Genomic DNA, 11,517 nt, shown 5'->3' on the forward strand with positions numbered 1-11,517 from the left:
ATGGAGGTGTATAATAACTTCACATTCGCTACTGATGTAGACAAAATGAAGCTAGATAAAATAATGGAACAGTTTGAGGCCTACTGCATACCTAAACGTAACGTGACATTTGAGAGGCATAGATTTTTCACATGTGTACAGAAAACAGGAGAGTCTATTGATCAGTATGTGACTGAACTAAGAAACCGAAGTAAAACATGTGAATTTGGGGGACTGACAGACTCGCTGATAAAAGACAGACTGGTGTGTGGTATTCCAGATAATGGACTAAGAGAAAGACTGCTAAGAGAGCAAGATCTAGACCTGGGAAAAGCCATAGCACTGTGTAGGGCTACAGAGACTGTGAAGTTGCAGGCAAAGGAGCTGTTCAGTGACAGTAGCTGCAACGTGGATGCAGTGAGAAAGAACGGACACAAACCGTTTAACAAAAAGAGCACCAATGTGAATAAAGAGGCGTGGCCAGTGAACAAAAATGAAGGGGACAATCAAAAGTCATGTAGTCGATGCGGTACACAGCATCCACCAAAAAAGTGTCCAGCATATGGTAAAAAATGCAATAGTTGCAACAAAAACAACCATTATGCCCGTTGCTGTAAGAACCAAGTACAACAAAGCAAGGTCCATGCAGTAGATGAAAGCGGGATAGAGGAGTTCAATGTGGATGTTGTGTCTGAAAACAAAAAAGAAAAAAGAGACTGGATGTTGACACTAAAAGTGAATGACATACATATTCCATTTAAATTGGATACTGGAGCACAAGTTAATGTGATATCAGAGACTGATTTTAAGAAAATTAGACCCAGACCAGAGATACATGGAATAAAAGTGAAAGTGACAGGATACTCAGGTACTGATATACCAGTGAAAGGAAGATGCATTGTCAAAGTAACACACAAGGACAGAGAGCACACGCTAGCATTAACCGTGGTGCCAAAGGATGTGCAGGCCATACTAGGTTTTAAAGCCTGTGAGAGACTGAACCTGGTAAAGAGAGTCCTCGTTGTGGAAAGCAAAGGAGAGACAGTCTATGGTGAACTCATGAAAGAGTACAACGACCTATTTAAGGGTCTAGGCTGCATTCCAGGAGAACACACGATCACAGTAGATAAAAGTATGACACCGGTCATACATCCATGCAGAAAAGTTCCGTTTGCTCTTCAAAAGCAACTGAAGGCAGAGTTGGACAGGATGGAAAGCCTGAACGTGATTCAGAAGATAGATGAGTCAACTGAGTGGGTGAGTTCCCTCGTCGTTGTGGACAAAAAGAATGGAAAGCTCAGAATTTGCCTGGATCCAAGAGATCTAAACAGAGCAATAAAGAGAGAGCACTTCAAGCTTCCTACACGTGAGGAAATCATGTCACAGTTTGCAAATGCAAAGTATTTCAGCAAGTTAGATGCATCATCAGGATTTTGGCAGATTAAATTGGACGAAGCAAGTTCAAGACTGTGCACGTGCAACAGTCCATTTGGCAGATACAGATTCAAGGACAATCAATCAGAAAATCCTCAAGACGCGTGCAGCCTCCTGAGAGACTCTTTGAGCAAATTTAAGGACTCTTGTTATAGAAGGAAGTAATGTTATCTTATTCTTTCTTCAAGTTCTAGTGTATTTACATATTTCAAGTGAACACAGAAAGCAAGGTTAAAAAACCTTGATAATGATAATGTTAATGTAAGTTCATTAAGTGTTACAGTAAAAATGCAGATTAATACAAAGAAAACATGTTGTTAGTTAAAAGTAAAAAACTTTTGTTTTAAGAAAGGGAGATGTAATGATATCAGCAAATAGTGATGGTGTTTGCCTGTTTGATTATGATGCCTTACCAGCATGTTTGCATGTATTGATTACTTATGCCTGCCCAGCAGATGGCATGTGACAGAGACAAGCAGTTTAGTTTTGCTTTCACTTTAGATGGATCACTAGCATGGTGTCTCCTGTAATGCTGTTAAAAAGAGTTGAACAGACTTTAGATTAAAAGACATTCTCTTTCATAAATGTCTCGTCATTGAACCCACATACAAATCGATACATCAGGCTCTGCTGAGGGAGATGTTCCGAAGCTTCTATGAGCTGGACTTCGGGGACATCAGTGTGGCAGACCTGTACACAAAAGAAGACACGACCGAGAGGGGCAGACAGCGCAGGGGGGTTTTGAATGATGTTTTCACTGGGTTTAATACTGGGGCCTCAGTTATGAACAGCCTGGATGATGTGCAGCTGGCCCTACAGATTAATGGGCTAAAGTCTCAGCTGCGCAGCATCCTAGGGAAGGAGAATGATGTTTTGGGCTCCACGCTTCACGAGGGGGTGGCTATGACAGTGCACCTGAAGGAGATTGTCGCCCAGCTAGAGGCTCATGCTCGGACAATAAACACCTTGATTAAGGAGGACCGGCTGGCCTCCGATCAGGCGGCACAGAATGAGGTGTGTGTGCTCTATGGGGCCTGGTTGCTGGGAGAGGGCCGCAGTAACTTGGAAGACCTTAGGCAAGGTCGGGTCCCCTCCTGGATCAGCAACCAGCACCTGGAGGCACTGCACCCCTATAGCCACACCCTCAGCCCATGCCAGCTCCGAGTGGCATCGGAGGCCTATCCTGTCCCGGTTGACTGTGGGAAATCCAACCACACTATTATGGGTGTGGTTGTGCGAATGCCAGTGATGGGGTCATCCGCCAAACCAGCACCCCTGTATCGTGTGGAGAATGTCGGGGTCATTCGTGGGGGGGTACACGTCCATTTCACAATGGTCCCACCCTATGTCATTGTGTGGGAGCACACAGTGAAGGGTACTGACCTGTCTGGTTGTCGTAGCCGGGGAGCACAGGTGATAGTGTGTCCCCAGCACTTGAACACCTTCAGGAGGTCACAATGCGGGTTTAGCACTGCTGGGGCAGAACCTATAAATTGCACGATGGAGGTCATGGCACCTGGCCATGTACCTCCACAGATAGCATATGTGGGTGGTGGGACATATTGTGTCGCCACGACTGCCCGCCGGTATAGGCACGGCCCGAGTGAATGGTGTGATATACCGGACTGCAGCTTTTGCTTTAAACCTAGGGCAGAAGTTCAAGTGGCCCAGGAAAGGATCATTCCAATCCCGGAACCCCCCACAATTCACCTCACGGTACAGCACAATGTAAGTGACTTGCAGAACTATGTTGCCCGGTTTGGGTACTCTATACCACTCTTACCTGAGAAACTCACTGCCTTATTGAAGGCAGTGGACCTCAGTCAAAAACATCACTTCACCCTTGAACAGAAAAACAAAGACATAGTTCTTGGGATCACAGACATACAGTCACCCACGTGGTGGGAATGGGGACCGAGGGTAGAAATCCCTGTCGGGCTTCGCTAGGCCCCCCACACGCTGGTAGTTGTACAACTGGTCATTGTAGTGTATCTCATTACAAACACCTGCAAAGCCAGAAGAGCCCTCAAAGCACACCGGTATCTGAAATTATTCAACAAGCAGCAACAGAAGGACAGCCCAGTATAACCATGAGAAGAATGCCCTTTTGTTTCCAGGTATTCTTTCCTCGTCGGAAACAAAGGACCATTCTGATGCACTGTATCGCAGCACTACTCTCACCCGGAAGCTGGCTAATACCATACACTACGTAAGCTGTCAAAACTTATATACGGCAAAGTTGTACGAACTTACACCATCACGGATGGATAGGGTGAAAGCTGTACAAATTTGCAGGAAAGGACGCAAGGAACACACGCGGCATGGGGTATTTGTTATGCTCTATGTAATGGAAAAATGTAGTACCTTGGTTTGATGTATACCTGAAAGGGGATATGATTATTGTACCTTTTTCTTTAAGGAAAATGATATTGTTTTGTACACACTAACTTTGTAAGGGTTATTAGTTAGAATAAACAACGGGGATGACTGACACTTGGTAGGACTTTGGATTTTCTTACATGTCAATTGACACATCCCAGCTATATCCGGTTGTGTCAAGATGGGGGACTGTAGCGTCTGAAAATCCACAACCACGTTTTATTGGAGCCCTTTAAGGGCAAGGTGACCAAAATTGGATTGCCCTATACAGTTTCAAACCAACATTTTCGGCCAATGCAGTGGTCCCGAAAAGCAGGCTGGGATATCTGAATACAGGGGACTGTGGCTCAGAAGCGAGCCATAGATGTCGGCCAATCGAAACAAAGTGCATTCTCAAAGGCCAATCAGGGGACTGAGTCGGGCCTGAAGCAAGGAAATCCCCAGCCAATGGGGACTACCCAGCCCAGGTTTGAATACGTGACTCACCCCTAATTGAGCTATGAGTACAGGCCATCATCACTTTAATCAACTCGGACTAGGGACAATAGTTTTGGGATCACTACAGTTAAGAGGTGGCCCAAAATAATCAAGTCCCAGGACTGACACAATGGGACAGCAGATTGGAGGAGCCGCTGTGCACTCAAAACAATACCCCTGCCCTCACACTTGTAAACACCAATTTAATTGGGCGCAAAGAGGCCGAAATGGAATTGGGTATAAAATACAGAAACAAGAGATTATTAAAAAGAGACCAGAAGAAAGAGCAGGAGAGCGAGTTAAGAAGCTGAGGGAGAGACGAGCTGGGGCGAGCTACCATCTAAAGAACTCCAACCACGCTGATGAGAAGATCCACCATCAGGCCCCAGACTCAATCGGCATACTGAAAGTTTACTCCGCTACCAGACGGTGCAACATCACCGCAAGAAACCGCACCGTATACCGACTCCCGTCCCGGGGACATCAACAAGAAGACACCAACGACCGAAGTGGCTGTGGAAGACGGCATTCACTCCCGCTATTTCGGGAGCCTTTTCCATCAAGCACAAACCAACCAACAACAGCAACAACCCAACAACCGCACTCAAAGTAGGCTGTGAGTATAATCCAAGGGCCTGCAACTGTCAGTCTAGTCTAGGTAGGAAAGTGGGTTGGTGGGATTGGACTTGGTAAAGTTAAAACAGTGTAAAACATTTTCATTATGTCCGTTCTCTCCCATATTTTATTTATAATTATAGAGTGTGTGTGTTTATTACGTTTGTGGTAGGACCAAATAAAATTGGTTGTCACCTGTTTTTTCCAAGGACTACTTGTCTCCGAGTGTCTATTTAAAGTGCATCGTTCTCCATCCAAATTCTGGAGTTAGAACCAGATAGGGGCATTAGGGTGCTTCGAACCCGCCAAACAAGGGAACAGCAGGCTAGGGAAAAAGAGAGAGGACTATAGGAGCCCTTGGGCTCAGGAGTACCCCACAGATTAGGTATAAACTGTGCGGGTTGTCACCGTATTCTAGTCCTCCTCTATAAGCTGTTGTTCTCTATCTCCTTAGAGGGTGTTTAGTGACACCCGACCTGCAGGCTAACATAAGCTGCAAGGGTATAAAGGAGACAGAGGCCCAATACATTAACAGGCACTAAAGACCCCTGTAATTGGGCAGAGCAAAACCCCCTGCACTGCATTAACTTTATGTTCAGCATTGTCTATTTCTGAGGGCTGCACATTTTCTGTATCTTTTTTGATATCGTCACATGACACCATTCCTACAAAAAATGTCTCACTTACATCAGTGTCCTCAATCACATTAACTCGTTGCCCTTTCATCATTTTTACTTTTGAAAAGCATTGTTTGGCAAAGTGATTCTTTCCATTACACTTTGTGCACATTTTTCCAAACGCTGGGCATTGTCTTAACTGGTGTTTGTAACCACAGCGTTTACAATTTAAAATGTCATCCTCCGATTGCTTTTCATTTCTGTTCTGCCCACGTTTCTTCCCCTTGTAGGACTCAGCACCGACAGCAGCATTATCACTCATTACATTCGCATCATTATTGATTTCACTGAAAGTGTTCGCGTGATTTTGAGCTAGCTCGCTGGCTTTGCATATTTTCACTGCATTTTCCAAATTTAGTTCGGTTTCTCTCAACAGACGTTCCCTGACTTTTTTAGCATGAATACCAAACACAATCTGGTCACGAATCATTGATGCTTTGAGCTCAGAGAAATTACATGTCTGTGCTTTCAGTTTCAGATCAGTTATAAAGCTAACAAAAGTCTCATTTTGTTGCAGTGTCCGAGAACGGAAGATGTATCTTTCATACATCTCATTCTTTTTGGGAGAGCAATGTGCATCAAATTTTTTTTAGCACATCTTCTAATTTTTCTCTGTTCTCCGCTGGATTAAATACAAATATATTAAATACCTCTATCGCCTGTGGGCCTGCGGCTGTAAGCAGCAACGCTATCTTCCTTGCATCTGGCTTTGTACCAAATCCGATGGCTGCAATGTAGAGTTCGCATTGCTGTTTAAAGGTCTGCCAGTTGTAGTCGATTTTTTCTGTGAGATTCAAATGCTCTGGTGGCTTCAAATTCTCCATTTCGCTTTTCACAATTTTCAGCAGATCTTCACCACCCTGGTACCATGTTATGTTCATTAATATATAGACATTCTTATTATGGACACAGCTAGCTTTTGCTAGTTACTTTATTGAGCCATGTGGACTTGGTACAGTATCTGTAGAGATGCAGCATTTTGCTCCTGTGTGCAGGCTGCCATCTTGACTGTTGCCTTGTGGGTAGTCTAGCCTCATGGGTAATGTAGTCTTAATATCTATACAGCTGGGTAGTGTAGTTTTATACATACAGTTCTATACAGCTCTACTGCTCCACCTCGTGTCCACCAAAGCAAATCTGCTCTGGCAAGCCGTTCCTGGCAAAAATGGTCCGTAAGACTGCAATAGTTTTCTCCGTGGTGCTGGAGGACATTTTGATCACCTCAGGCCATTTCGAGTGCGCATCCACGGCTATTAAAAACATTGAGTCCATGAATGCACCAGCAAAATCAATATGCACCCATTGCCATGGAGATGAGGGCCACTCCCATGTGTGTAGAGGGGCATGTGGTGGTGCATTTTGGACCTTCTGGCATCCTGAGCAGCTCCTTGTCAGGTCCTCGATTTGCTGATCGATCCCCGGCCACCACACATAAGCCCTAGCAAAGCTTTTCATTTTCACCCCTCCCAGATGACCTTCGTGAAGCTCATTGAGCACTCTCTCCCTTAACTTGGCTGGAAATACAACTCGGGTCCCCTGGCATACTGACAGCTGTTCTCTTCTGGATGAGAATGCTGGCAACAGTGAGTCACCATGTGCTGGCCATCCCTTCACCGTCAAATCATATACCCGAGACAGGGTCGGGTCATTTCGGGTCTCCTTCTCTATACCAGCGTTAGTTACTGGCAAGCATTCAATTATAGTCGAATGAAATATTTCGACAGGATCCACTGCTGGCGCTTCCTCCGCAGTAGGCAGTGGCAGGCGTGATAGCCCATCAGCGTTTCCATGCTGTTTCGTGCCCTTATACTCGATTTCATATTGGTGCGCCCCTAGAAAAAGGGACCACCTTTGTAGCCGTTGCGCAGTCATCACTGGAACGCCCTTCTTTGGATTAAAGATGGAGACAAGTGGTTGGTGGTCAGTCAGCAAGGTGAAATTCTGCCCATGCAGATAGTGATTGAACGTTTTCACTCCCCACACTAGGCTGAGGGCCTCCCTGTCAATCTGGGCGTAGTTACACTCGGCTGAGGTTAATGATCGTGACACAAAGGCTATTGGCCTCTCTGAGCCGTCCGAGAATTTGTGCGACAGCACCGCTCCAATGCCGTAGGGTGACGCATCACATGCCAACAGAATTGGTAATGTTGGGTTGTAATGGGCCAATACATCTTTAGATGTGATTAGTGTTTTGCTCTTCTAGAAAGCTCATCTACATTCGTCACTCCACTTCCATGGCACGCCAGTTTGCAGTAGGGTGTTCAGTGGGTGTAGTTTTGTAGACAAATTTGGCAAGAACTTAAGGTAGTAGTTTCCCAGCCCGAGGAACGACCTGAGTTGTGACACATTTTCCGGTGCTGGAGCCTTGACTACTGCCTCAATCTTCTCTGGGGACTTATGTAACCCCTCTTTATCGATAACGTGGCCACAATACGAGATCTGTTTTCTAAAAAACTCGCATTTGTGGCGATTAGCTCGGAGCCCATATTCCTGCAATCTAGTGAGCACCTGCTCCAGGTTGGCAAGGTGATCACTGTCATTTTTGCCCGTGACCAGGATGTCGTCCAAATAACACTGGGTCCTTGGGATCCCTTGCAGGACTTGTTCCATTGCCCTCTGCCAAATAGCCGGAGCTGATGCTACCCCGAAAACCAGCCGGTTGTATTGGTAGAGACCTTTATGGGTGTTGATTGTGAGGTATTTTTTTGATGCTTCTTCTACCTCCATTTGCAGATATGCCTGGGCCAGATCAATCTTAGTGAAGCGTTTCCCTCCAGATAGCAAGGCGAAAATATCTTCAATCCGCGGAAGTGGATATTGTACGGTGTGAAGGACCGGGTTCACTGTTACCTTAAAGTCCCCACAGATGCGAACCTTCCTTGGTTCCCCAGGTGTGCTGCTCAACAACTTTTTCATCACAGGGACGATGGGTGTAGCCCTCTCGCTCCAGTCTACCTTGGATAGTACAACTGAAGGTTCCAGACTCTCCAGCTCTGCTTTGACGGCTGGGCGGATCGCATAAGGCCTTAAAAAATTTTGGGCTTGCTTTTTCTTCAGATTTAATCATCGCTGTCATGCCTTTTAGTGTTCCGAGTCCTTGCTGGAACACTTCCTTCGCGTCAGTTAGGATCTTTGACAGTCGCCCAGGTGTGACGTCGTCATCCTTTTTGGCATCTACAGTCAGTGCTTGTATGGTATGCCAATCTAGCTGTATCTTCCGGATCCATTCACGTCCTAGTAGTGGTGGTCCTCCATCTGGCAATATATATAGGTCCATTTTTGGTGTTTCCTTGTCGTTATATTTCACTTTCACCCTTATTTTTCCTTTGAGGTCGACTTTTTGCCCCATATACGTCTTCAAGACAATCTTTGTATCTCTCAAGGGTATATGTGAGAATAGTCGCTTGTAGTCCCTTCGATTTATGACTGGTAGGGCTGATCCCGTGTCCAATTCCATTTTCACTTGGACTCCTGCTATCTTGAGCGTGACCCAGATAGTTTGGTGATCCTCCGTTTTGATCACATTATGTAGTTTCAGACAACCTAGCTCCTTGCTTCCGGAGTCTGTATCACTCTTCTGTTCGTCTGAACTACTCTCCGTCACCTTATGTACCTTCTTGTACTTCTCCTGTGGAGATTTCTTGCTGCTGGTTTGCTTTCCCGACCTGCAGACTCTTGCTATGTGTCCTACTTTTCCACACTGTCTGCACACTTTGTCCTTGAGCCAGCAATTATTATGGTCATGTGTTGTTCTGCCGCAGCAATAGCACTTCACTGTTTCATTTTACATTTCATTTGTGCCATATTCTTGCGGTCTCCGTTGTATCTCTGCAGCGCCCCGTGCTGCTGCTTCATGTGATACTGCAATGCTGAAAGCCTTGTCCAGCGTAAGATCCTTTTCTGATAGAAGCCATTTCTGGGTTCCTTCACTTTGAAGCCCACACGCAAACTTGTCCCTTAAAGTATCTGCCATACCCATTCCAAACTGGCAGTGTTTCGATAGCTTGCGCAGTTCCGTTAAATACTCAGCATTACTTTCATCTTTATGCTGGTTCCTTTTGTGAAACTTAAATCTTTCTGCTATCAGCAGCGGTGTGGGGTTTAAGTGGTCCTGTAGGATTGACACTATGTATTCAAACTCCTTTTCTACTGGCTTCTCTGGGGTTACTAGGTTTCGTAGTAAGCCGTATGTTTTTGCACCCATTGAATTCAACAATACTAGCGCTTTCTTGTCATCTGGCACTTTATTCGCCTTGCAGTATACTTCTATGCGTTCGACATATGTCGTCCAATCTTCGACTTCATTGTCGAACGCTGTGATACTGCCACTCTTTGGCATTTTTGGGTGTGGTTAGACTGGCTTAAAATGGCATCTCCCGCGCTTTCCTTTCTTCCCCACTGCGGCTTCAAATGGCGTCTCCCGCGCTTTCCTTTCTTCCCCGCTGAGGCTTAAAATGGTGTCTCTCGCGCTGCTGCCAACGCTGCTCTCGGCGGTCCTCATGGCAAATGGCAGCACCTCACGTTGTCCTGCGCGCCTCTCTCCCCCGTTGACGCTGCATGGCCCTTGAACACTGGCTGTGCTCTGCTCTCTCTCGCCTCTCTCCCCCGTTGACGCTGCTCGGCCCTTGAACACCGGCTGCGCTCTGCTCTCTCTCGTCTCTCTGCCCCGTCGACTCCGCTCGGTCCTGAACACCGGCTGCACCCTGTGCGCTCTGCCCTCTCTCTCTCCCCTGTCGTCGCTGCTCGGCCTTTTTCTGTGCCGCTCGGTCGGGCTCTAGCCTGCCGCTGTCCGGGAAGGGTCTGCGCAGTACCTGTTGCCAGCCCGTTTCGCTGGACCACCGTGACTGGAATGCCAAGCCTGGCTCTCGACAGCCTCCCCTGCGATGCTCAAATCTCCGCTGGATGACTGGGCGGTTGCCCGTGGTCGACGCCCGTGCTTCTGGACTCGACCTTCTTCCACTGTGATGCAGAGTTGCAGGTAGGTTCGAACTTGCTCATCGCCACTGTTAGATCCGTGTATCTTAATGTTGTGTCCTTCAATAATCAGACAACTGAGTGCAGGAATGATTCAACAGGTTTTTACTGAATGATGGTTAAACTAGAACTAACTGTACAGATCACTACTCAGGGTTTATATATACAGGTGTGGTCACTGCTGGTACTACAGTATACAGGAGCTGTGAAAAGTAGTTCTCCCCTTAAAGGTACATACATTACAGCAGCCACTCTGCTCTGACTCCTACACAAGGGAGTGGAGTGGCTTTGGGATGAGGGTTTCCAGGCAGCATTCGTCAGGCTCAAAAAGGACTTGCAGACCGCATCAGCTCTAGGAGCCATAGATGGGGGGAAAGAGTTTTTCCTGGAGGTAGCAGCCAACGGGGACAGCCTGAGTGCTGTGCTGCTCCAAGAGCGGCACGGCCGGCTGAGGCCGGTTGTCTACTCCTTCGGGATACTCACAGATGTGGAGAGGAGCTACTCCAATTGTAAGTGCCACCTCTTGGCCACACATTGGGCTGTGAAGAGATCACTGATCTTCACAGGCACCTCTCCCATCACCCTCCTCACCCATCACACACCCACCCAAATGCCCCTGGATGGGAGGATCAAGGATGGAATGGTGAGCAGTGCCTGCATTGCTCGCTGGACCTTGCTGCTCTCACAGATGGACCTTAGAGTAAAGGGCCTCTGAGAGCCAAAGTTCGCAGCCAACCTGGTATATTCTGGAACAGCCCACCGGTGTTCCATTGAAGGGGTTTGGGAAGTAAACATAGGTTTACGGGCCGGGATACATCCCACCGGCTGCGAGATCTAGGTAGACAGTTCCAGCATGGTATCTGCTGACGAGCGTCTCACGGGGTGTGGAGTTTACGACCCAGCGGCGAACATTGCCCTGGCGATTAAGCTCCCCAGCACCATGAGCACCCAGCAGGCTGAACTGTCCGCGGTGGTGTGCATT

The 11,517-nt window shown here is 46.9% G+C and overlaps 1 protein-coding gene across 1 annotated transcript; it reads left to right on the forward strand.

Annotated features, from left to right (window-relative positions):
* Nucleotides 1–2,047: 2,047 nt before the first annotated feature.
* On the forward strand, nt 2,048–3,360 carry LOC147124795 (uncharacterized). The gene has a single exon (XM_085984894.1). The coding sequence runs from the start codon at nt 2,053–2,055 to the stop codon at nt 3,358–3,360; it is 1,308 nt and encodes a 435-aa protein (XP_085841020.1). The 5' UTR covers nt 2,048–2,052.
* The last annotated feature ends 8,157 nt before the right edge of the window (nt 3,361–11,517 follow it).

The sequence above is a fragment of the Somniosus microcephalus genome, chromosome 1 (genome assembly GCF_052327205.1).
Source record: "Somniosus microcephalus isolate GS21.2 chromosome 1, FLI_Smic_1.0, whole genome shotgun sequence".
NCBI lineage: Eukaryota > Metazoa > Chordata > Chondrichthyes > Squaliformes > Somniosidae > Somniosus > Somniosus microcephalus.